The sequence below is a fragment of the Triplophysa rosa genome, linkage group LG19, assembly GCF_024868665.1.
Source record: "Triplophysa rosa linkage group LG19, Trosa_1v2, whole genome shotgun sequence".
Lineage (NCBI taxonomy): Eukaryota > Metazoa > Chordata > Actinopteri > Cypriniformes > Nemacheilidae > Triplophysa > Triplophysa rosa.
This window is the reverse complement of record NC_079908.1, coordinates 20495498-20522881: the sequence shown is the minus strand read 5'-3', so window position 1 is coordinate 20522881 and position 27384 is coordinate 20495498. Positions and strand designations below refer to the sequence as shown.

At 39.3% G+C, this 27384-nt stretch overlaps 2 protein-coding genes across 3 annotated transcripts; one reads left to right on the top strand and one right to left on the bottom strand.

Moving 5' to 3' along the window:
* Nucleotides 1-1684: 1684 nt before the first annotated feature.
* Nucleotides 1685-22300, bottom strand: scamp1 (secretory carrier membrane protein 1). The gene is made up of 9 exons (XM_057360616.1): nucleotides 22137-22300; nucleotides 10264-10341; nucleotides 7645-7755; nucleotides 6035-6146; nucleotides 5635-5763; nucleotides 4733-4892; nucleotides 4545-4646; nucleotides 4294-4411; nucleotides 1685-4119 (listed from the first exon to the last, which is right to left on the bottom strand). The coding sequence occupies exons 1-9, from the start codon at nucleotides 22191-22193 to the stop codon at nucleotides 3958-3960; spliced, it is 1029 nt and encodes a 342-aa protein (XP_057216599.1). The 5' UTR covers nucleotides 22194-22300; the 3' UTR covers nucleotides 1685-3957.
* Nucleotides 22301-23511: 1211 nt separating this feature from the next.
* Nucleotides 23512-27351, top strand: tor1 (torsin family 1). 2 transcript variants are annotated; one of them, XM_057361015.1, is made up of 5 exons: nucleotides 23512-23797; nucleotides 24891-25156; nucleotides 25415-25590; nucleotides 25770-25897; nucleotides 26167-27351. In XM_057361015.1, the coding sequence occupies exons 1-5, from the start codon at nucleotides 23599-23601 to the stop codon at nucleotides 26409-26411; spliced, it is 1014 nt and encodes a 337-aa protein (XP_057216998.1). In that variant the 5' UTR covers nucleotides 23512-23598; the 3' UTR covers nucleotides 26412-27351. The 2 variants fall into 2 exon arrangements, with proteins under 2 accessions (XP_057216998.1, XP_057216999.1); XM_057361016.1 differs by lacking the exon at nucleotides 23512-23797 and adding an exon at nucleotides 24135-24418.
* Nucleotides 27352-27384: the final 33 nt, after the last annotated feature.

Genomic DNA, 27384 nt, shown 5'->3' with positions numbered 1-27384 from the left:
TGTATTTTAAAATGAAAATAAGTGGTTTGAATTAAAAAAGTAGTGCATTTGAAATATTATTTAAATGTTTGTCATCGATCTCGAGTAGAAAAAATACACGGAACAATATTTTCACATGGTCCAAAATGCGACTTTTATTGTAGTTTCGTGGAACCATTTAAATCAACAATTTTTATTTTATTAGTCCTACATATTTTTTAACGCATTGCATTACTGTAACACACATTTATAAACTGAATAGTGATAAAGAATCGCCATCTACCGAAAGAAATAGGTAACTCTTTTGTGCAACGTGTGCTTAATATGGGCGGGGTTTAGCGGCCCAGAAGCTGCAGTGGTCAGAATCAGAATCAGAATCAGAATCAGAAGAGCTTTATTGCCAAGTGTGCTTGCACACACAAGGAATTTTCTTTGGTGTTGGAAGCTTCTAGTACAGACATTCAACACAATGACAATACAATATTGTCAGGCTCTATGACAATACAATATCAGGCTCTATGGTCACGTACACGTACGAATAGTCTAAATAATCATTGTTATATTTTGAAATATTACTTTGTATTGCAGTTTCAATGTATGTATGGCGATTAAAATTTATGCTTTGTCATCGTTCAAATATAAATTACTTTATGTACTGCTGCTTTTGATAGAGCTCTCGGGCGACACGAGGTAACTGTTACTTTTCTCATCGGTGAACCAATCACAGCGGGTTCTGGAAGAATCGTATTTTTAGCAGCCAATCGCGACCTGGAAGGGAAGTAATCTTACCTTCTCGCCTCATCTGAGTTTTGCATAGAAATAGCACTTTACCGCCCTCTAACGTTTAATATACACGAACATAGCGTAAACATAAATAATAAAGAATTTTACTTTGTAATTATTTAAAACTTAATATTTAATATGTAAAAATATTTGTGGTCCCCCAAAAAAGAACCTTTTGTGATCGACCCCCTTTCTAAAATACATATCCATCTATACATATTTACGTATACAGAAACATTTAAATGTGATATTATAAAGACCACATATTGTTTCTGAACTTTAATAGTTGGCTAAAACATTTTAAATCCAAATGTATTTGTACTGTAGCAGCGTTCACTTTGTGCGCGAATTAAGGAACTGTAGTGAGAAGAATTCACTATAAAGATACAAATAAACAATTCGTGAAACCATGCATGTAGCAAAAAAAGAAGAGATAAACACTCATTTTGTCTTTCTTCTCTGAAATTTTCTGGGAACCCCTTGCAAACTGGAGGCCCCCTGGTGGTCCCTGGACATCCGTTTGAAAACCCATGCTCTAAAAAAGAACTCTAGGTCACTGTGGATATAAGCATCTGCCAAAATCATGCATTAAATTGAAATAAAATATACTGTGACCAGTGGGTCTCGAGGAATTAAATGTATAATGTATAGCATTTCTTAAACTTTAAGTATAAAATAAAGTATTAAAGTTTAATATAAAATGTAATGCCTATAATCTCCCTATATGGGGAAAGAAGTCATCCCATATGGATATATACAAGATGGTTATAAATATCTGTTTTAACAAATATATATTGACAACACTATTTTGTTTTTAACCTAATAGTGATTCGAAGTAATAAATCATTCTTATTAAAAATAGTTGCAGGGCTTATAAAAATGCTACTGATGACAATCAGAAAACAGATAAGACTGAGCATGCAAATCAATAAAACACAGGTTTCGCTGTTGTTTTTTATTTTATTTTTGTGTTAATACAATAAATACAAAACTCAAACTACTCAACATGCGACTACAGGAGAGACGCGAGTGCGTTTGTACAGTACGATGAAATTAAGGACAACAGGCCTCCTTCCTTTAGTTGTACAAAATATACAAATATCCCTCGATTCTGCATTAAATAACATCAGATTTCACGCTCAAGAGTCATAATATAACCAGTGCTGCCTCTCCTCAATCCGTTTCTCATGTATCAGTGTTTCAACTAAGATCCCTAACATCACTCATTCAAAAAGAGAGAGACCCCTTAAAGCCACGATGCATTGCACCACACACGAGAGGTCACGGGTCAGTCTATGAGTTTGTCTTTTTTGTGTCCAAGAAAGTATTTCAAAACAGCTGAAAATAGAAGGACATTCAGGTGCCATTCAGGTGAAATTTATTTATAAAAGGAAGAACGACTTGCAGTGTCACACAATAAAGGAGTGTACAAATGAAATAAAGATGAAGAAAATTAAAACATGACACTCATCAGATGTTAAAAAAAATCTGAAAATGTCTTTTGTGTTCCATGACAGAGAGATACGAATTTGGAATGACACGAGGATGAGAAAATGATGACAGAAGTCCTGGGTGAACTTGTCCTTGAAGTCATAAGGCAGAAACATTTTAAACAAACTCGACACTGAACATGGGTGAGGAACACACGCACACTGAAAGGTTAACATCATGATACATTTCCATCTTGATGCATATCCCATAATTACAAAACTTGGCCGTCTCTTGGTGACAGTAACCAAGGCTACAAAGGTTCTCTGCTCCACTCAAGTGAGAAAAACAATTTCAAACGCAAGCACATCTGCACATCTACAGAGACAAAACAACAAACCAAAGACACATGATGAAGGACAATTGAATTTGTAACACGTTGAGCTTTAGTCAGGGCAGATGCCACATTCCGAACAAATTTCTGGAGAAACCCTTTATAAAACCTCAATTACTGCTTTGATTTTAATACAACACTGTCTACCCGACTAAAGTGCATTAAGAATCCAACATCAGCTGGTCTGATCTAACGGTACTGATCCGGCCCAACACGCCACAGTCTTACACATCACACACCACGTGTCTTCAGTGATGTGCAGTTAGGGCGGTGTGATGCAAAGATTGGTTTTCTATTTTTATCCTCATTAAAGTGTTTTCTCCAGTTTAGGTACGTAAGACTGGCAGAGCCGGTCTACAGGTCAGCAGGCTTCCCATGCATGTGCAGGATCACATCATCCTGAGTGCTTTACCTTTGTGTTAACATTCCAAAACAATTCTGTTACGAAAAGAAACCAGGAAGCTTTCAGAATCATTCACAGGTTTAAAACCAATCAATACTTTGTCATCATACAGGTTTATATATATATATATATATATTTATATATGTACAGGTATAGAGACCCTCTGAGCTGTGTGTGGATCTGTTAGATACTCCAGTGCCGGCTCATTCGCAGCACAAAGTTCTTGACAACTTCTCTCACGAAAGTTAGAGATATCCGCTGAAGAAATGATTGGGCCAATTTCATTTCCAAAGTCAAATAAATTATTATTAAGTACTATTGACATTAAGAGTTTGAACATTGTTTTCAGTACTATGAAGCATCCGTCGTCATATATTTTTAACCACCCGATCAATCCTTACATTTAACTTTGCAAATCAAGACCCGGGGAAATGTATGAATCCGTCATAAGTTACAATGCAATGACAACAGTCACAATTTCCTGAAATAAATAATTGGCTGTTTTTCAGCCATTGTGTTTGTTTTAAAGCAGATCGGCAAGATGGACCTGTGAGGGCAAGAAAACCTCTCTTATCTTCTTGGATCCATAAAAGGACACCTGATAACATCACTTCCTGTTTTCTTTTTCAGCACAACAGGGGCGAACGGACATCCAACAGTGATGTGAACGTACAAAGTGACGACTTGGTTGTTTACGCGCACATAAGCACACACTCGAGAGTAGGTAGGCATTCCACACACACACTCAAATGAAAGATCAGGCGCGCACACCTGCTGATTGACGTGAGGGGAGGGGCCGGGGTCTCAGTCAGTCACAGGAGTGCATTGAGTCAATGTGAGCGGTGTGGTCTTGACCAGCCAGTCGCAGCTTATGTACGACTGTAAGTACAGTTAGGAGGAACGAGGAGGGGGCGGGAGGGGTCAGAGTAGCTTGGACGGAGCAGGGGCGGGTCTAAGCTCTCTGGACCAATCAGATCTGCTCTTTGAAGGCTCCCCGGGCAGCGTTGGAAGCAGCGCTGGAAGCAGCGTTAGCGGCGGCGGTCTGCACCGTCTTATTGGCCATGACGCCGGTGGCGAACTCCTGTTGCGCCTTCTCGAAGCTGGCGCCGGTGGTCCGGTACAGCGCATGGACCTGAAAACAAACACTCGCAAGTTACTTTCATTTAGTGAGCTGCCTCCAACTGTCAACATAGTCAGCTTAGCCTAAAAGGAACATAATGATTTCGAATGCAGCACGAGGTCTCTTAGAAAACAGAGTCACTTTGACGTGAATGTTATATTGTCAATACTGTATTTGGCTTGTCACCTTTTTAAACATGATGAGAGAGATGACAGCCGAGGCTGTGAAGAGAGCAGCGATCAGGATCATGATAATCCCGACGGGAATACTGGTGTTGAGACCCGTCAGCGCTGAGATCCAACCGCTACGCGTACAAACAAACACCAACGGTATGAGTTTGTTTGTATAAACAGTGTGCCATCGATTTGTCTCAAATACCCATCAATCAATTCTACAATTGGTACCGATACTGATCAGATCAAATATATGCGTCTCACCTGGCTCCCCAACCTGCAATGCCGATGGCTTGTAGCACATGGACGCCAAACTGGCAGATATAGATGAAAAAGAATACAAAGAACCTAAATGAGCTGTCGCTCCTTCAAACAGACAGAGAGAGAGAAAACAATTACAAACTGACCTCTGCATAACATTTCTCTTTGTGTGTGTGTGTGTGTGCGTGTACCTGAACGCTCCATAAAGAGGTCTGTACCAGCAGACAAATGAACAGGGTGTGAATAACATGAACCAGAGCATGGCCAACCCAAAATCCACTCCCCTCGATGCGTCTACACAGAACCACGCCAGACAGCCGAAAATATTTGCGAACAGCGTCCCCGTGTGGACTGGAAGAGAAGCACACGAGAAAATGATTGCAGATCATAAAAATACATTTCATTCTTATCAAGCACAATATGACAACTAAATTTGTTACTGTAAACAAAAATCTAATAATTGTAAACTAAACTAAAAAGAATTTAAAGCATTTAAAAATGAATTCAATCACATTTGAACTTTATAGCACAAGTTTTATGCTTATATAATACTTTTATGGGGTTTTTGTGTGTTCCCCATAAAAAATACAGATTGATTTGTTGAAAAGAAACAAATGATTTCTTGCCCGATGGTTTAAAATCTTAATAACAACCTACATTTTTACATTTAAGTGACTAGGGTTTTCAACATTCCCTCTTTCTTTGAGCCAATTCTTGCCCTATAAGATCAGGCAAAATGAAGTCTCAGTCACATGATATCTTTATCACATGACACACGGTGCACCAGATCTGTCTCACACAGCATGCGACTCCGATCTCTACCCACACAGGGGTACACAAAACACTCATCTGCAAATAGAAATCTAAGACAAAAACACCTTCTCTAGGAGTCCATTAATGTCATTTTGTACCACTAGGCTATTATTATAATACAAAAACACGCCTCTTCAGGAACAAAGAGTAAAAAACACACACAACCTGGCAACACCAACATTGCACACAATTTTTTTTTCACTAATGCTAGTATTTACATTTGACCCTTCACAGCACTTTAAGTTAATCACTTTATAATCCAGAACCAAGAGTTACTCACACATCCAGAGATAGTACATGATCTTAATGGTTTTCTGATATTCCACTGGGATGTCCACTGATATGTCATGATAGAAACACGGTCCCACAGGGAACTTCTCTGGGAGGGGTGGCCAGTTGTTTTTCCTCCCTTTGACAAAAAAACAGAGAAAAATATGTTCAAATGATTCAAAAGAGACGGACAAAAGTTGATACTACATCCAGCATAGTAGCACGGTCAGAATAAAATGATTGACAGCTGTTCTGAATGTGCAATGTGACATCACTAGCTTTACATCCAAACTTGGTACGTGACGTACAGAATGCACATGGCTTTGAGCAGAACTGTATATTCTATGTGTCCTGCTAATAAGGGTGTTGGTTGTTGTATACGTCAGACGTCGAGCTCTGTAATAACTCGCCTCCCGACGCGCTCAGAGACTGCATCTCTCTCTCCCTGCGGTCCAGCTCGGCAGCTTTTCTCTCCAGCTCCTCCTGTCTTCTCAATAACTCCGCCTGGGCTCGCACCGGATCCTACACACACACACAATCCAGTTATTAACACATGTACGTCTGTGATTCACACACATCTGAAGTCATTTTCAGTGAACAGCTGTCAGAATCAAGCACAAACACAATCACTCCGATACCAAACCTCGCTTTGCTTTGATCACACTGGGGAAGTCTCTTCATTTTTAATCTTCCAAGTCATTTGACACGTACACACAGAAAATGACAATTAGAAAACACATGATCTGAGTTGGCTTTTTCTACACTCACCTTTGAAAATGACTTCTGATTTGGACAAGACCCCGAAGGTAAGGAATGACGTTACAGTAGCAGTCAAATCTTTTGTCTGGATGGTAAAGTGAGAAATATTTGACTGTTCTGACAGCGAGGTTCTCGTTCAGCAGACTGAGCTGGTTGTAATGTAAATAATGTGTGGGTTGTGGGACTTTTGTGTGAGCTTGTGTGAGCACTGTTCAGTGTTTTGTAAATAGACAGAAAGTCAAACTTGGGAGTTTCTTTTAGTCCACGTCTAGTAGATTTGTGGTCGCCTGTACACTTGTGTATTCCTACAAGCTGAAAATACACACATGCTCGCACACATGTGCATTTGACATTTTATGGAAAATGAATGACATCACCTGTTTAAGGGTGTATACACATTCTTGTTCAAACAAAAGCTCTGGAATGAGAACCTCTTCAGATATCACCTGCCGCCGACTAGCAACAGCAGGGCTTTGACGTAAACTAAATGCAACTTCCTGGGAAAATACATCATCAGAGTAAGCACCTTACTGTTGCTATAGGTTTATACCTGGTAAAAAAAAGTGCATAAGGCAACCAATAAGTGCACGACCCCGTTCAGTCTTTTGGACAGGTGACTGACCAAAACTACAGACTTGAATCCCGTATCACTAATTTACAAGCACATTCTCTCCCGTTACAGCAGCGTCCCAGTTCTGACAGATTAGAATATTCAGAACGACTCATATCTGAGCCGTTGATGGAGGACTTATTTCTGGGTCATTCGAAGGGATCAGAAAGCCCAGAGTTCCCGGCTTTTCCCTAAAGGCTACATCACGTGACGCGCAGCAAGCCTTCTGTGGAGCCCCGAGGCTCGGACCCTCCCGGCACCCTACACGCTAAGATTAACGCCACAGAAACGGCGCCAAATAACAGCAGGTTCCTATTCGCCCTCTACCAAAATTTTGGATCACCTTGCGTCCTAACCCGAAGCGCCTGACGTCACCGTGGGAAGCCCGAGCGAGTGAGTCATCTGATACACACTCTGTGTGTGTGTGTGTGTGTGTGTGTGTGTGAAGCGAGGTGTCCCCTTCACCTCGAGGGCTGTTGAATTGCACATTATAACTGCACCCGTGAACAGATCGCATACGCTCTGGGGTCTTCTGGCCTGCCGGAGGGGTCCGTTGAGTTTTTGGGGAGTATTTCTCAAACCTATAGTTTGTTCATGTATTTGTTAACTAAGAAAGATTGTGAGTTTGGAGATGTCTAACTGTGTCTGTACCTGTGTTTGCTGAGGCTGGGTGTACGCTGGCGGCTCTTCGGTGGGCTTCATGATGGCCGGCTGTGTGTTAGTTGTAGGTGGGACTGATTTATGACCAGCGCCTTGTGGGACCTATAAACACCAAAACATCCATTTGAGATGTTGTTAACCAAAACCACACAGATTCGTGAATCACAACACCAGACACCCAGAATTCTGATTGACTGAATGAGTCATTGGATCATTTAGAAATGCAGTCATTCGTATGCACACATTTCACAATCAAGAAAATAAAAGGATCTCTATATTTATGTGACTGTTGGGCAGAGGACGACCGAGGCTTCATGCTGTGGAGGTGTGGGATGTTCTGGGCATGCGAAACCAGACCGTAAATGTGTTTTTGTTTGCATTGTATGCTAGCTTAGTCTACCTTTCTCTTTTCTCTCTCTACATGTCTTAAGCTGTGTTTAGAAAAGCAATAATATGCTATATAAAGCATGTATACTTAAAGAAATACTTCACCCAAAAATGACAATTCTGTCATCATTTACTCACCTTCGAGTTGTTCCAAATCTGTATAAATGCCTTTGTTGTGATGAACACAGAGAAAGAAATTTGGAAGAATGCTTATAACCAGACAGATTTTGCCCCCCATTGACTCCCATAGTAGGAAAAATTACTTTTTTGTTCTGTTGAACACAAAAGAAGCCATTTTGAAGAATGTAGGACAACAAACAGTTCTGGGGCACATTTGGATGCCATTGTAATTTTTCCTACTATGGGAGTAAATGGGGGGCAAAATCAGTATGGTTATAAACATTCTTCCAAATATCTTTCTCTGTGTTCATCAGAACAAAGACATTTATACAGATTTAAAACTACTCGAAGGTGAGTAAATGATGACAGAATTTTCATTTTTGGCTGAAGTATCCCTTTAATGCACAAGGTAAATTTACATAGCTAAAACATAAAATTATATTTGCTAAAATGTGCAATAAATGGAATACAGTATTCCAGCTGTAGATAACAGTGTCTGTCAAATGCAACTGTTTGACTGGCTTTGATTTTCTGACACATAACGGGATTTAAAATGCTAAATGTAATTGCAAGGTGAGAAGCGGACATCAGTTTGAACATGTTCAAAGTAGTGCTGTCAAATCGGTTAATCGCAATAAATCGATTCCAAAATAAACGTTTGTGTTTATACAATATATGCGTGTGTATATTAACATGTATATATTAATGCTATATAACAAATACTTACATAAACCTATACAAAGCTAAGTAAGGGATAATGTACAGACGCTTCGCGTCGGGTCGTGATCATATTTCTGCGATAACAGCAGGCTGCTTGTACATTATACCGCTTATTACACAGCTACTTGCCACATGAGAAAAAAACTGGACATGAAATGTGAATTTGAAATATTTTTAGCTCAATTTGACCAAATGCAGACCTTCGGCGAGGAGAAGCCGTTTACTTTCGGTTTTAAGGTAATAAAATATGTTCAAATGGCACGAACAGGCAATTTGGTTCAATCAGTTGTAAATATAATGTCATATGTTATTAAAAGATATATGTATATTTAATTTGTCAAAAAAATCTGTCAAAATTATTCAAACGAACCTGCAAATGTTGTGACTGGCCAATCAGAATCAAGCATAATTCATTTAAATAACATTTACATTATGTATAAATAAATATATGTTACTCATATTTCTTAAATATACTCATGTATGTTTATTTATACATGCACATAAATATACAAATCACAATTCATCATTTGGACAGCACAAGTTCAAAGTAATAAAGTCACATGACAATGTAACAAACTACACTGAAACTTTAGTAACTAATACATACTACACAGTATGTAGTGCGCAGGATGCCTATAGTCTATTGGGAACACGTCTCCCTCTCAGCCTCTCTCTTCCTCTCTCTCAAGATTTTCAGCCTGTTCTAATTATTACTGTCCTTACAAAACCTTCACAACTGTTTGCTGACAAACTCCAGGACATCTGTGTGTTTCCAGCCTCTCATAAGGGTGTCGGGTGTGCATTCCCTCAGCAGTTGCATCATTCTGGGATTTCACTGCAAAAACCTGCATATTATTTACCAACCACCCACAAATTAGTCTAACAATGAGCTTTAACAGCACTAGCCCATCTGCCAGTATTTTCAGCGCAAACACACCTTAGACACATTATAGATTTCATTTAACATTATGCTAAAAAGCAGGTGGTAGTTTAAAGAATCTGCACATTTTCGGATGGATCATGGTAGCATTAATTCAACAAGACATCAAATAATGATCAATTGATGGATCCGATCCGGGCACACATCCAGACACACGCGGCGTGGTCCAGTGCACCTTCGGCATTCTAAAGAGCAGATTCAGTGGTCTGGACTGCAGTGCTGGAGTGATGCTGCACGGTCCCAGTAAAGCACGCCAGATTGCATCAGTCTGCTGCATTCTTACACAGAGACGGTCTGCAGGATTACCAACTGCGCCATGCAAATTGCAGTCAGCCCAGACTTTTGTGGGTGCAATTGCGCTGAAAACTGATTTGCATAATTCCTTTAGCTTAAACAATACAGACAGCAAAAATTCATTTAATTCTTAGTGTGCAGCCACTCACCGGCTTCGAGTCTGTGAAAGGGTTATACTCCTCCAAGCCAGGAGGGGCAGTCCGCGTTACTTGCGTCACGGACGGATCCTGCAGAAAAACAAAGAGACAACATTTAAATCTTTAGTTGTGTCCCAAATGACATACCATACACTATGCACTTAAACTACGCCCTATGCACTCAACCATCTAGTGCATGAATGTTAGAAGGGAAGTATCGTTCCAAATGGAATACTAAACGGTTTTATACTAACCGGAAGTATCGTCGGTTTCCCAGACGAGCGCAAATGACGTCAATCGCACGGCACAATGCGTGTGAATAAAAATCTATTTGTACATTGCACATTTAATGTCATTTTCATCTGTTTTGCCCAGCATGAACCGTTATCAATCTGCAGGAGAGTTTGGCTCGAGCAGCGTCAGATAGCCCCGCCTCCCTTCCGCTACGTTAGCGAAACTGCGACCATTGAGTGCGTGAAGTGTCCACAATTCCACACTTCATATTTTCGGTTAAAAAAGTGCATCATCCGGGTACTTAAAGAGCACTTCTTTTTCGAGAATTTTCAATGTGAACGCACTACTACTCCCACTATTTATGCCACAAAACGGCGTAGAACAGTGCATAAGTGCGCGATTTGGGACGCACCTTTTCTCGTTTAATACATCACAAAACGATATTTATCAAAACTGCTGATGTTAGGTCTGTTTGGGTACGGTTAATAAAATTACACTTATGTATCCATTTGCGAAAATGTTACTTTCATTCACCCTGAAGAATGAAAACGTGATTCACCTAAAAGAAGAAAGAATGAATCTTTTTTACAGACTTCACACAATGTGCTGCTTTACGACAACTTCCTCACATGCTTCTGATACAGGAGTGATTATCATAATTCATGTCACACAGATGTTGGTGAACACCAGAACGAGACAAACTCATTCACACGGCCAGCGTTGAGTCAGCATCAGACAACAGCGAAGATCCACAGACAGAAACCAAACACATGATGTCACGCTCTGTTGAGGAAATACTACAAATCCTGTCCTGTGTTTTCACAGCCTTTAACTGCAGAAGTATAAGAGCCAACCTGCAATTTTCTGCTGCTTGATTCCAGTCATTTTCCCAAAGCTGAAGCTATAAATAGATGAAGGGGAGAGATTCAAACACGAGGAGATATCAGAGGAGGAAAGAGAGTGTTCAGAATACCACACCAGCATTACTTGTGTACTATTTCAGTATGTACACTGCGTCTCCCACAATGCATCACGCTAAAACAAACAGAAAGTGATATCAACTGTAATTTGACATTGTTTTTATTTTGAATATGATAGTTGCCCCTGCCAAATTAAATGAAAAAAGAAGACACGTTTTGGTCACTATCAACTGGTTTTCACTCCATAAAGTCTGTATGCTGGGACACAGAGAAGCAGTGAAAAAACTACCGCTATAATAGAGATGACAACACAATGGCAAGGGTCGCATCTGTTGTCTCAACCTTGGCTTGTATCTTGTGTAAACACAAATTACCTTTCGGTCAGCCTTATGAAAGGAAAAGAAAAAAATCTGAGATCAGATCTGAGTTTCAGAAGAGATGTCAACAACGTCTCAAAAACCTCGAAATATTTTCATGTTTTATTCTATGACATAAACACACCAGTTATAATCCGCTTGTGATTATTTTAAAGCCTTATTGTGTCTTAAAAACGGCGGTTGCTAACAAGTTGCTAAAAGCGACTACTTCCTTTGGCGGGGACGTTAGACGTCATCGCGCATATAAAGCTCACAAATAATGCAACATGGGCACAAATCTCCTAAACCGCAGATGCGGATTCATTCACGGAGTAATTACTAACCAGGGAAGACATTTTTAATAAAGTTTGAAAGAGTTGCGGAGGCTTGGTGGTGGTGACGTTGATATCGAGCGACCTTAAGTGTAGTCTGTTGATAGCATCGTGTTAGCTTTTTACTTCTGACGATTGTATTTCGGCTTCAAAAGTAACAAATGTGGTAATTTGTAAAGATTATCTTGACAGACAAAACGTATAAACATCATAAACCTTTGTTAATCACAGAGCTTATTTTATGCAATCTTCCAAAAGTCGATGGGAAAAATGCATAGGCTTTCAGTCAAGGGAACCAGAACGGCGCTCACTTCCGGGTTAGCCTAGAAAAACATGTCATCTCTGAGGTACTGGATTCTGCTAAATCTAAACTATAAAAGAGAAACTTCTGAGCAATAACATTTTTTTCTGGAGACCAATCAGATCTTATTAGAGTGAATACATGATTTCCCATTTAATGTGCAATATAAGGTACAGTAGTCATTGGACAGTCGGCTGTGGGTGGGCGTGGCATCTCAGAGCTTCGACTGCTGACCTAAAAGTGACATCATAACACAACAATGTAACACGTTACTGAAAGAATGTTGTACACATACTACTAAAAGACATCTGTGTGTAGACAGCATAAAAAAAGAGTTTTATATTCCCTCAATGAGTAAATGACAAATTCCATGTTAGCTAAAACACACACACTAACTCAATCCCTTGTTTCCATAGCAGCCCCAGAAAGCGGCGCTCTGGTCCTGAGGCGGATCCGTTTCAAACCAACTGCCAGGGTTCCAGAGCCATGAATAATTCACTCAAACACTGAATGTTTTATGAGATAATCACACACATACAAATGTGATGCGTGAGGAAGCCATTGTCTCTGACTGTTTTCAGTCATCTGTATGTATAGAAATCTGTCAAACACAACACGAAACACTATTGTCTGATGTCACACCCTAGCATCTCCCGATCATCATCAGGCGTGAATGACACGTCTTTACTGACTCAAACATCAACTAAAGCAACAAACTTTTCTCGAGCGTCAGTCTCATTGCATTTGTATTCGGTGACCTGATTCTAAAGCAGGAACCCCAGCAGCGTGTCAGCGAGTTTGACCTCCTTCGTCTGTGTATTCCTACACAACTCGAGATCATTTCAGAATGTACATGTAGAGAGACCAGACTCAGATACACAGAAATCAAATATCACAAACTCCAGCCTTATTTTAGACAGAAACAAGATTACGGTTGAACATAGCCGAGATGAAAACAGCAGAAATCAGATCAACCCTGAAATTACTGCTCCAACTCTTCAGAGCAAAGGCAAAACAAAGCTGCGACACAATGGAGAGGATTCTCTAAATACAGGTTTATTAGTCTCTGTGTCACTTTTATCTTTTGGCATCTCAATGCATCTATTTCTGAGAGTATGCACTTTAATAAACACACGAGTTTGAGTTTGCAGTAAAGGCCTATGTGTGTGAGAAGAAGAGAGTCTGGAATGCGCGCCGCGAGCGGCTGGATGACTGATGTTCCTCGCTGTTGTCGCGTCGGTCACAGCTCAGCTCATCATTGACAAGTTTACAGACACAGAGCAGAGGTGATCGCACAGTGACGAATTTTCTGACGAATACTGTCAGTTCAAAATAATAAATCCATATAGACCTGATTTCAAAGCCGCAATGCAAAGCTCCGATGTGGGAGCAATAAGGCTTACATCCGAATGAGAGCATGCATGAACGAGCCATTCGATTTTGTTTTTCCGTTTTCTATAGTTTACTCAAAATATAAATTATTCTAACATAGTTTATTTACCCTTATGTTCTTGAAAACCTGTATATGACTCTTCAGTTAAACGCAAAAGATATTTTGAGAAATGATGAAGGGATTTGATGAGAAATTCTTTCTTATTCTCTATTAACAAAATCAACAATGAATGTCCTGGTAACATGTAAGATGGATCTAGTACAACATAAAACTATAGGATGCAAAATATCGCCTGCTTATCGTTAAAAATAGTAAAATCCCAGAATTGTTTTGCCAATGTCGCACACTCCTTTACGACTGACCTGTGTGTGAAAAGAAACTGAATTTATACCAATAATACCAGTGTGGATAATCTGAGCAACATCTGAAAGAAACTTCATGAGGGAGTAGGGCTGGGCGATGTGACGATGTTATCGTATATCGCCGATGTCTCGCAAATATCCCGATGTCGATAAAACAACGACAATTATGTAAGGAATAATTGAGACAGGGCCGTTCAATTATCGAAAGTTAATGCACACCCCGAGGTGGTAATGCGGCTCAGCGACGCGAAGCGGAGTGGCCGGTTACACCTCGGTGTGCATAACTGATTAACGGAGTCAATTATTCCGCTTATACCACGGTAACACAATGCCGTACCACAAGACGTTGTTACGATGTTTTATCTCAAGACATTTGTATGGTATTTGTCCCGGAATGCACTTGCTGGTAGGACTAATTTCTTACGCATCTCATCTGAAGACGTTGCTTGAGCTGCATATGCAGTTTTCCGAGAGCGAGAGAAGAAGAATGCACGCAACGCGTTTGCTTCACTGAGAGTGAAAAGTCAAGTATCTATATTTGATTTGTTTTCGTCGTATTTAACACCCCTGTCGTATAAGAAAAGTATTAAGAGAAAAAGAGTGACTCGGAGGTTTCTGCGCCAGCTGCGGTTCTCGCAGTGGCCATACAAAGCTTCCTGCTGTGTGTTTTGAAGTCCCGTTTACCCATTCCACAGACGAATTTAACATGTTGTTTTTGTTATTTTTGTGCTTCGTGTTTTATCTTTAACCCGACTGATTGTGTCATGTAGTTTGCCGTTACCTTTGATATATGCTTTAGTTTTTCATCTGAACAGTCCTGTACAGTGCTCTCGCCATTGTTGTTCAAAGTATGCTGTCCATAAAATTAATAGTTATTTCTTCTCAGACAATGGAATTTGCCTGTCACTTTGTCTGTTGTTAGATACATATTCACTGGCGGACAGTAGGCTAAACTTGGCGAAGTGTATGGAACTGTAATGCGGTCAGCAGACCTGGAACACCTTCATAGGTGTGCTTTACCTGAAATAATGCATCACCCTCGAACGTTCGTCAGCCAATCAGAATGAAGCATTCAACAGCCCCGAAACGGCTATAACAGACGATAATCGATAATAATGGAAAATACGTGTTATATAACATTTCATGCGATGTAGGTTTAGCGTGAACGTTCATGTTCATATGCCCAGGCAGTCAGTAACAGTGACAGAATTTTGGAAAGCTGTTTTGTTGGTCAGTTGAAGTGCTGCTGTTTTCTGCCGGTCGCTGGACAGATAGACCAAGAGAAAGACGAGCTCGTCGGCAAACAAAACCTCACGCTCTGCGGGGCTGTAACCGAAACATTTTTCTACTGCATAAAAGCTATGGTTTATCTACGCGCTTTACCTGATGAAAGAAGTCACTGCAACACTGGTTTTGCATCGTGGCACGCCTGTTGTGTGGTGTGTGTGTGTTCATGTTTGTATATCCCGGTGGGGACCTAAACCTGAATACACACCAACACATGGGGACTCGTGTCACCGTGGGGACCAAAATTGAGGTCCCCAGGGGCAAAAAAGCTAATAAATTGTACAGAACAATATTTTTTACAAATCTAAAAATGCAAAAAGTGTTCTATGATCTTTAGGTTTAGGGATAGGGTTAGGGATAGGGGATAGAATATACAGTTTGTACAGTATAAAAACATTACGCCTATGGACTGTCCCCACGGGGATAGTCAACCAAAGCCTGTGTGTGTGTGTGTGTGTGTGTGTGTGTGTGTGTGTGCATGCGTGCATGTTTGTTTTGCGGGTCCGGAACGAATTCCCTCCCGGTCCGTATCCGCAGATTGATTGTCTGCGCAACGTTGCATGAAGTCAAACACACCTGATATTATCGGACATCGCGAAGTCGGTTATCGATCTTTTTTTTAAACACATCGCCCAGCCCTATGAGGGAGTATGACGAAACTCTCATTCAGTGAAACCTCTCTCTGAATGAGTCCCGTGACAACAAACTTCCAGCACTGATGATGACGAATAAGTCAGATGACTAAACTCAAATGACTGAACTGAGTCATCACTTCCTCAACACACACACACACACAGTGACAGGTTCTCCTTTCTCACATCATTATAGGTTTGACATCACTTCTTTTGCTCTCCTGTCCCCAGCAGCAAAACGGATCAAACGCTTTTGAGGGAAGACGTATTTAGACTCGGGATGCACCGATGTATCGGCCACCTATATTGGATTAATTTAACACCATCGGCATATCGGCAATAGCATGAAAAAGGCTGATGGTTTATTAATTAACTGCATGGAGGCAATGAGTTGCATGTCTGAATAATCCAACGTTTTCGCTGAGCAAAATAATGAAATAGCAACAGCACAGACTTGTTAAGTTTACTATGAAGTTTATTAAAGAAATGTCAAATATGAGTTAATGTTGTTAATAAAATGAATATTGGATAGCAAAAAATCACCTTTGAAGGTTGTCATGTTGTCTGTTTGTCTAACTTGTGCCTCTCTTCAAATGTTAAATGAAAAGTTCATCTCAAAATCAAAATTGTGTTCATTTTTACTCACCCACATGACGTTCAACAGGTTTTAAGTAGGAATGTACCGATACCACTTTTTCCTTTATCGATCCGATTCCGATACCTGAATTCTGAGTATCGGCCGACACCGATCCTGATTCGATACTAGCACTGTTTTTCTTGATCAACGTAGAATTGCATATACTTTTATCTTTAATTGCCAGAGGTGGATAGTACTTAAGCATTTTTACTTTCAAGTACATTTTAAAATATCTGTACTTTATCAGATTGTTTTTACTTTGGAAAAAAAATACTTCCCTACATTATAAAGCGCATCATACTTTTTACTCCACTACATTTCATAAATAGATGTTGTTTTTAACCTTTTACTCCTTGTGTACATTCAAATCTACCACTTTCTTTTACTTAAGTATTTTTACTCTTAAAAGTAGAAAAGTAGGATTTTTTAAATGTAATTAAGTACTGTATTAAAGGTAAAAAATATATACAAATGTATTTATATATTCTACTGGAGTAAGATATATGCTTTACAATGTGGTCTCATAAAGTACAGATACTTAAAAAATGTTTAACAAATAAATCTCTGTTTATTGCACAAAACTATCACAGTATAAAAGTCTCCATTGCAGAGTGGAACAGACGCTCGCTCATTCGCATCCTGGACACAGAATGATGCGCTTAATGCACCCGCTTCAATCACGAGCATCCCGAACGCATAATGATGCATCTTGATGACGATCCTTCTGATGTCGCGGGGATCTTTGCTCCCCATGTTCAAAACGGTTATAACACAAAGAGAAGAGATATGTTACGTGTTTAACACATAGTGCATTGCATCCATCCAACAGTTAAAAAAAAAAGAGTTATTGTGTATGAATGACGCACTACATAGACTGCTTCCAGCTAGTGCATTAATCTAATACACTCAGCGAGTACTGTCTCTGGCAAAATGCATTTTAAATAAAACCATAGACTATTATCTAGTGATTGTGAAGAATAATGAAAACATTGAAACGAGTAACGTCCTGACTTGTTACCGGACACATGCATGCTGGATGGAGATTGACAGATGACAGCACCAGCGGAGGTCAGAGTTTCTTAATTATGCTATATTGGTTTATTCCTTGCATAACGCTATCGAAATACATGACGTGGAACACAACTTTTACGGTGGTTTCCTGATAGTCCTTTTTGAAGCTTAGAGTAACATCCAAGGGTAAAGCAAAGGATTGGATTTGAATGGAACCCGTCAGTCCGATACCCGATCCAGCAAAAAATACCCGTATCGGCCCCAATTCCGATCAGGAGTATCGGATCGGTGCATCCCTAGTTTTAAGACCTCCCGGCGTCATCGGAACACAATAAAGATATTTTAGGTGACATACCAGAGATGTCCAGGCCTCCTCATAGACATCATGGTTATTCTGTAGTTGTTGTCAAGGTTCAGAAAATTACTTAAGACATCGTTAAACTGGTCCATCCGCTCATAGTGGCTCAATGTAATTTTTTATATTTTTAATAATACAATTTAATATTCTCCTCTGTCTTGTCAGTCTACAGTGCACGTTCACGAGAGCATTCGGTGGGGGCAGACGCCGGCGTTCTGACTGACAACCCGGAAGCGCAACTCTGTGTTTACAAGCAGACGCACGTTGTATATAAGCTGATCTTCCCAAAATGTCTGATGATTTCGATATTGAGGAAGACTCTCGGGAACACGCACCATAGACTGACAAAACAGAGGAGAATATATCGATTAAAGTCGTTATTTTGCTTTTCGCACATAAAATTTGTCATTGTCAATTTGTCATTGTCAATTTGTATTGTCATTGTGTTGAATGTCTGTACTAGAAGCTTCCAACACCAAAGAAAATTCCTTGTGTGTGCAAGCACACTTGGCAATAAAGCTCTTCTGATTCTGATTCTGATTCTGATAAAGTATCGTCGTCGCTTCAAAAAAATTCAATTGAGCCACTATGAGTGGATGGACCAATTTAACGATGTCTTTAGTACTTTTCTGAACCTTGACCACAACTATAACCATGATGTCTATGAGAAGGCCTGGAAATCTCTGGGATGTAGCCAAAAAAAATCTTTATTTGTGTTCCGAAGATGCCGGGAGGTCTTAAAACACGTTGAAAGTCATGTGGGTGAGTAAAAAATAATACAATTTTGATTTTGAGGTGAACTTTTCCTTTAAATGGATCCAATTCATGTTCAGTAAAATTTATTTAATGCAGAAAAAAACTAGCTAGCATTGTAAAGTACTATGCAATTGACCAATATCGGTATCGGACGATAGTTGTTTGTTAAAATCGGTATCGGCCAAAAAATCCTATCGGTGCATCCCTAATTTAGACAGCCTAAGTTTGACACATTTTGTGTCTACACAAACATATGCAAGCACACACCCACACAGGTTTTACAAGACCGCTTTTAAACAGTTGTCGCATTATGAAATCATTATAATAAACTCAAACTGCACCGTCAGGACCAATTCATGATACACATGTGGGTCTTTCTCTCTCTCTCTCTCTCTCTCTCTGCAACTCTGCAATTCTGCAACATCCTGCAGCACGCCTACTTGTTGCTGAAACTACATCAGTTAAGACAGGTTCAGCACGCCACTCGTTGTTTCTAGGTTACATACAGGATCAAGACTGTTTACTTTGTTTTTTGGAAACTGCTTATGAGGGTAAAGTCAACATTCAACTTAATGATTAGCAAACAGCACTCTGGAGGATGAGACATTCAGGGGAGCATGAACTAATGTCAACACTTTTCAAAAGATCATTTATTATAAAAATGGAACTGCACGTGTTTTACACACTGTTTTTATTAAACAAATGAATCAAACTAAGAGCTCCAGAAGTCAAATCTGATTGGATGAGGCTTATTCACACATCAGTTGAATCATACAATATTACAATGTGCCAGGTTTTAGGAATGATCATTACATTGTTTTAACAATAAGGTCTGAGAGTGTAAGATACATACGTAGTAGCTGTTGAACAGGCGTTTCACATCATAGCGGTTACTGTAGTATTTAGTATTTACTGTATTTAATATGACTGCAATGGTGTAATGTGACTGCAATGGTGTATCGACCAATAAGCATCAAGTACCAGAACAAACCATTTCATTTTATGAAAAACAACTTTTATTAGAGGGGTACCGCTACATTACAAAACAAAAATTTTACAAAACAATACAAAAAACTTTTTTTTACAAACTATTTAATCCTTTGGTAAAGCTGCAAACATGTGACCTGTGTCAACATCCATAATGTTTTAATGCTTTGTTTTTTATTTTGTGCTTGCTTTTACTGTTTTAAGAATTTATCTTTTAAGGTTTACCTTTCTCTATTGTAATTTTGTTTTATTTTTCAGTGACAGGCCAATTCAATTTTTATTAATTTAAATACATCAGGCTAAATTAAACATTGATTGTTGTAAAATTTAGAATAAGCTGTGAGTTTTTTGAATATTGTTACGTTTCTGGAAATAAATGCTAATTTAAATATAAGTTTTTTAATATGTTTAAGATCCTGTGATACGTATTGTGAACCCTGTGTCTTGAATTGTGTTAAATTGTGAGCCAAATATATTATTGATTACACCCCTAAAAATAATTTCAAAAATAACACTGTAAAAAAAACAATTAGGCCTTAGTCCCAAGCAGTTTCAAATGAACACAACGCTGTCTACCATAATGCTGATGTAGACCTATATATCAGACAAATTTCACTGCAACATGAGGTTTGGGTGGCAGGTCAAGCCAAGCGAAATAAAACCAAGACTGAGACCGTCTATACACCCTAAACAACAGCATCAGAAACTCAATGAAATCAAGAGACAGCATGAATTATTAAGACGTGTCGCTACAGTCGGTCAGCTACAGGACTGCACTCGTGTTAAGTTACCACGGCAACTCCGTGACGGACCGCATACCATTACTGCTAATCGCTTCTGACCAGCTGAAGTCAATGACGACTTCCAAGACAAGCCAGAAAACGTAAAGACAAATGACTTTCTGTGTGTGTGCGTAACAGCAGCAAATAAGATCTGAGTTTGCGTGGGTGGTTTGATGTTGACCACTGGACATGAGAGGGAGGGAGGGAGGGAGAGGGAAGGAGGGAGAGGGAGAGGGAGAGGGCGTAGGAACGCGAGGAGGGGGTGAGAGGGAGAAGAGGGGGAGAGGGGGAGGACGAGGAGAGGGACGGGTGAGAGGAGGGGAGAGGGAGGGGAGGGAGGTGAGAGGAGGGGGGGAGGGAGGGAGAGGAGAGGGGAGAGAGGGGAGAGGGGAGGCGTGAGAGGTGGGGATGAGGGGGAGGGAGGAGAGGTGAGGGAGGGGAGAGGGAGGGGGCGGGGGAGAGGGAGGGAGGGAGGGAGGGAGGGAGGGTGAACAAATGCAAAAAAAAGAGGTCCAAATGATCATGTCCTATTCGACAGATCAAAGGCCACAATCTGCTGTTCATAAATTAGCATTTGTCCACACAAATCGAAAGCTGGTAAGATTGCACCTGTGTGCTTCTTCTACACCTGTAATGTCAAACACACACAGTCACATCTACATCTCCCCAGAGAACAGGCAAACAATAACAGAGAGAACCCCAAGGCATATGGCATTTGTGTATAACTGACTTACAAAGAAGTGTCTTTTCTACAAACAAATCACCAGATCTGGTGTATTATGTACGGACAACAAATGTTTGGATCACCCGCTGCAATCTAAAACATGCAAGAACTACAAGATAAAAATACAAAATAAAACAGGCGGTCAGGGATCTTATTCCCTCGGCTGACCGGAGCTCACATACACACATACAAGGATATCACCTATCAAAACACATCATCTGTTTTTCCAAGTCTTCACAGCAGAAGTACAAACCTCAGAACAGAGATTACTGACCCTAAACACCCCCATCAAACCCCATACATAATGAAAACATTACCCATCTGATTATAAATTACTGTTAAAATGACTACAAATCCCCCAAAATAAAGTCAAGCACAAAATGTCACATAGTCAATGAAATATAACATACAGAACCAAGCCCGTGTTTAAAGCTCCCATCATCTCTACATCACTAGAATAAAACTAAAGAGATCTGTTGATATGGATAAATGTGAGGAAAATACGCGTATTTAGAGTGAATTCAAGCTGCTTTTGTCTGGATTGTCTGACCAGAACCCCAGAAATGGACCAGAACCGTCAGAATCACGATGATGACAATAATAACACAACCCTAATCATTACTAAAGACTTTATCATTGCATACTGACACAAAACTGAAGGAAGGTAAATATGTTTATGTAAAAAAAATCAATTTTCAGCATAATAAATGTATCGACTAATCAAAATGACAAGAAAATTGATTGACATGACTGGAGTAACATAAGAAACTAGAGAACAAAATACAGCAATAAAACATGTTTATTTGAATTTACCTGAAACGGGTTGCTAAAGTCCGGGTACGCGAAGGGGTTACTGTCAAAATCCGACATTTTATCGGTTTATTTGGACCGTTTTCAGAGTGAAATCAGACGCTGGATTGACGGTGATCTGTGAGAACGCAGCAGCAGTAGCTCGACTCGGATCCGCAACCGCAAAATGGCAGAACCGGAAATGACGTGAGGTAGCAGTAGTCCGTTAGAAAATATTACATTTTTTAATTCTTGTTATTCCATCCTCAGTATTATTTATTTATGTTAATTTTACTCTGCTTTATCTTATTATACTAAATTTCAGTGAACACAATGTTATTTACCGATGTTTTAGTTTTTGTGCTTACCATGCAGAGAACACAGACATACATGAACCACGTAATATGTGTAATTTATTTTATTTTATATATGTATATTGTATCCTAGTACATTTGTATGTTTTTATGTTAGCTTAGATAACAAGAAAACACCTATAAAGAACAACAAACGTTAGGATGATATAAATATAGAGATTGCTGACCTCTAGAGGGAATACATGATCATTACAAAATAAACTTGTCATCGTTGTCTTGATATTCTGACAGAAATTTAGCACTTCATATAAATATGGCAGTAGGTTGGCTATATTTATTTTAAACGTGCTTCACCGCTGATTTCTGAGGTGAAAATATCTGAAATGTGTTTTCTCTTCTGTAGCTTTCAACATGCGTGCACTGATAGTTTTAAGCAGGCGGATATTTTTAACATGAAGAAGATATTTAAGAGTAAAGGCCACAAATAGAAACGTTATGCTTTATGCACATAATACATAACATGCATTTTATATTGTGAAAATAAAAAATGCAGCTAGTTTATTTAAGGACACTGAGTATCAGGAGGTCCCAAACATATTTAATTATTAAAAGTTGAACAAACTTTGTCGTCCCATATGTGTTGATGTGTGATGGAAGAAAAGACCCGTGTTCTTGTGACCCCCTGCAGTGAATGTATATTTTGTTAACGTCTTATACAGTATATGCCATTTATATCTTATTAAAATAATTGTTTTAAAGTCCTGAAGTCTTGAGATGCATGAAAGAAAAAGAAAATGCAAATAAAAAAGATAAAAGAATGCAATATAGAAAATAGTGAAAAGAGCAAGAACACAAATATTGGCCTTTGAATGTAAAGAAAAGTAAATTCTCACCTAATAATGACACAATGTGATTATAGTAAAACAAATATTAATTTGCCATAAAATATTGATAGCATATAAATAAAATGCTTTTAACGTGCTTGCTATGAACCAAACACTACCATGTAAATGCAAAATGTGCACTGCAAAGTGACTTCATTTGATTAGTTATAAATGATCTTCGTGACGTCAGAACGTGAAACCGTTTGATTCGGTTTGCGGAAGTCGCTTCATTATCTCACTGAGCTGGATTAAAACAGTACAGATTTAGATTAGGTTTCAGGCTGCACGATGCGGTTGAGATGTTGGCTGTTGTTTGCTGTGTGTGTTTCGGGGTGTTTGTCGGTAACGGCGGGAATCGAGCCCATCAGCACCAGCATTGCTGTCGGGATGGCAGCTGCTATCACCGGTTTTCTGGCCAGCTATCAAAACGCGTTTTATTACTTTCACGAATGCTGCAGACCGGAGTGGATCTCGTACAACAAAACAGGTTTGTACGGAGTCTTTTATATTTGCTTTTTGGGTACACAACTCTGGTTGTGTTTCATTTTGTAGTGTCTGGGTCTGTGACATGCTAACCTAACGTTACTAAATTCAAAATTATTCACATTAATGGGTTTGCTACAGTAACGTTAAGTGGTGTAACTAATTCGATTACTACAGAAACTAAATATTTTCCTAAGGGTAGTTTTGGAGGTTTTCATATCGTTAAACGATATTTAAATATAGGCTGTAATAAAATAATATAACAAAATACTGCAACAATGTAAGATAGTTGAACTTAGCGCACCGCGCATGCGCCTGTGTGCGCGTCGCAGCCAATTGACGTCACGTAATCAGGAAGTGGAGGTTGTGAGTTGGAGTCTCGATGTTTTTTTGTTTTGCGATTAAAAAATTATCGATGACTTAGTTATTAAAATGAAAGAAAATCGTTCTCGTACATACATCACCCTGCTGCAGTGTATCCTGATCTCAGGGACGGTCGTGAGGGCGATAGAGCCCGTGTCCACATCACTGCTGGTGGGCGCAGGGGCTGTAGCATTGGGCAAAACTATCTATCGGTATTTATTTGAGGCGTGCGACGATAAATGGGTTCACTTTAATGCAACAGGTAATGTGGGTTTGATCAGGCCTTGCAGAACAATTTGTTGTGGTCAAGGTTTGCTTTATAGGAACATGCTTTTGTGTGTAATTTCTTGTGAACAACTGCTCAAAATGCGAAAATCACACTCAGAATTGTGCTTTTATCATAATAGGTTTATTGTTTCATTTTTGATGTAAGGAATAATAATATTAAATCTTGATTTGATCAGACTGTCATCTAGACCTGTCTCTGAAGTTGGTTGTGGTACTATTACTAGTGTATTTGATTTTAGTTTGTTGAATAATGAGACCGCATGTTTGTTCATTTTAGTATTTTTTTCATTGTAATAAAAAAATTGTCTCTTGTCCAAATACATTATCTCATTTCACAAACCGTTAGAATCACCACCAATGTGTCATTTCTGTGTTGGCACGTTCTGTAGATGAGGTTCTGAAGATGGGACAGTTTTCAATCTGTCGGTCTGTTCTCTTGTCCACAGGGCTGAAGCATGACCTCAACACAAAGTTGTTCGGGCAGCACGTCGCCTCTCAGGTCATCATGAAAGCCGTCACAGGCTTCATGAGCAATGAGAACCCAAAGAAGCCGCTGGTTCTGTCCCTCCATGGCTGGACCGGTACTGGGAAGAACTTTGTGAGCCAGCTCATAGCAGAAAATATTTACCAGAAAGGAATGTCCAGCGGTTTCTTTCATCTGTTTACAGCCACGGCACATTTTCCTCATGAGAAGCACATAGAAACATACAAAGTAACGTCTTCACACACACAGAAATTTTATTCTTTGTTTTGTTAAATAAATAAAAAAAGAGTGAAGGTTATGATTGAAATATAACACATGAAATGTAATGCATTCAACATGGAATGTTTAATTTAATAAATACATGATTTAAGTCCAAATTAGCTCGTTTTGATGCATTGTATAATTTAGTTGAAATTTCATAGCAAATTGTCATCAAAACATATCGTTTCCATTGAGTGTCAAATCATATCTCTGTTGTGTGCGCAGACGCAGTTGCAGGAGTGGATAAGGGGAAATGTGTCCATCTGCGCACGCTCAATGTTTATCTTTGACGAAATGGATAAAATGCATCCCGGCCTGATCGACAGTATTAAACCGTATCTGGATTTCTATGACAACCTGAATGGAGTGTCGTACAGACAGGCTATCTTCATCTTCCTCAGGTTAGTGTCATTCTCAAGCTAGTAGTCATAGGGTCATGGCCCCAGGAAACACGTGCAAATAAAAACTGAAGTGCACTACTTCAAACTGCTATGAAAGATTTATCTGGATTAGATTTGGTCTTGTACCTTACTGAGCTACACCTGCTTATCTATAGTTTTGTTGTCTTGTGTTTCTGTAGCAATGCCGGGGGAGAGAACATCGTTCAGGTGGCTCTGAATTTCTGGAAGGACGGAAGAGAACGTGAGGAGATCAAGTTAAAGGATCTTGAGACGGCTCTGTCACTGTCAGTCTTCAACAACAGAAACAGTACGTCACCCGTCTCCTCCTCGATATCCAAACAATGTTATATTTAAAGATTACTCTACTGTATGAAAGCATCATTGGCGCATTAAACAATCGTTCTAGTCCTGAATGCTGATTGGTCAATTCTGCATGTGTTGCACATCAGCTTTATGTCATGGACACCTCATGGAATTTGCCCGATAAAATATGATTTCGTTTTAAATTTGTGTTTCTAATTATTTGTCAGTAACCACTTTATAACTACAGAATGTTTGTTCTCCCTTTCTCTGTAGGTGGTTTCTGGCACACGAGTTTGATCGATAAGAACTTGGTTGATTTCTTCGTGCCGTTCCTCCCGTTGGAATACAGGCACATTGTCCAGTGCGGTTTGGCCGAGATGGCAGCGAAGGGTCACGACCCTGTTAAAGAAGTCGTTGAACAGATGGCTCACGAACTCAACTACTTCCCCAAAGAAGAACGCGTGTTCTCCATGCAGGGCTGCAAAGTCATCTCCAGCAGACTGGACTTCTATATTTAACAGAACGAGAGAGTGAAAACAAAGCATTCAAAACTGCACGATTATCCACTGTGTGATTTCTTGTGTGGAACTGCCACGCTCTCTAAAGACTGATGATGAAAACAGAGGGACATTTTTTACTCAATCCGAGTGTTCTCTTAAGGATCTGTTTTATTAATTCCAGATCTTGAAGGTTATGTCCTTGTTTTCGAGGATGTATTTGGTTGAAATGATGCGAGTTGCAGACAGAGGAAGCTTTTTAAATGACTTTGCACATTGTGGATCTCACAAAGACACTGGCCGTCAGCGATTTTATGAAAATTAATTATCATGTGGGGAAAAACATTAATTTGCCTTTATCTTGAAATGTCAGTTATACAGATTCATTTCTTACTTAAAAAAAAAGATTTTCATTGAATGTTCTTAGTTTAGATTAACTTGTTTTTTTTTAATGTGGAGTCACAAATCAAAGTGCCTGTTTAACATACATCAACAGTACAAGCACACTCGATTGCTGATAAACATGTCACAGTGTTCATTTACAGACAGTCTTGTTTATTGATCTTCTGCGTTTGGGTTTATTGTATAAGGTGTATGAAAGATTTGTCTTATTTTTGAGATCCACCAAGATAAAATGACAACATTACAGATTGATTTTGAAAAAGCTTTGACTCAAACAGACTTTATTTTATTAGTCTAATTGGGCTCATATTGCAGACAGGCCTGTAAAATTCCTTTATCTCTTTGCTCCTGTTTAGCGATCAAACACTCACTTTAACATGTTATGCGGACACACTTGGAACTACAGACCTGTTTGACACATTGTACACACACATACTCAGTTAAAAGGTGTTTTTTCAGTGAATGATTAACACTTATAACATCTGTAAAAGATTACTTCTAAAAAATACCTTATAAGCACTATTGTCATGTCTTGGTTTTCTTGAAAGGAATTATAATGCTTATACCGGGGTATATGAACAAAGTAACAATA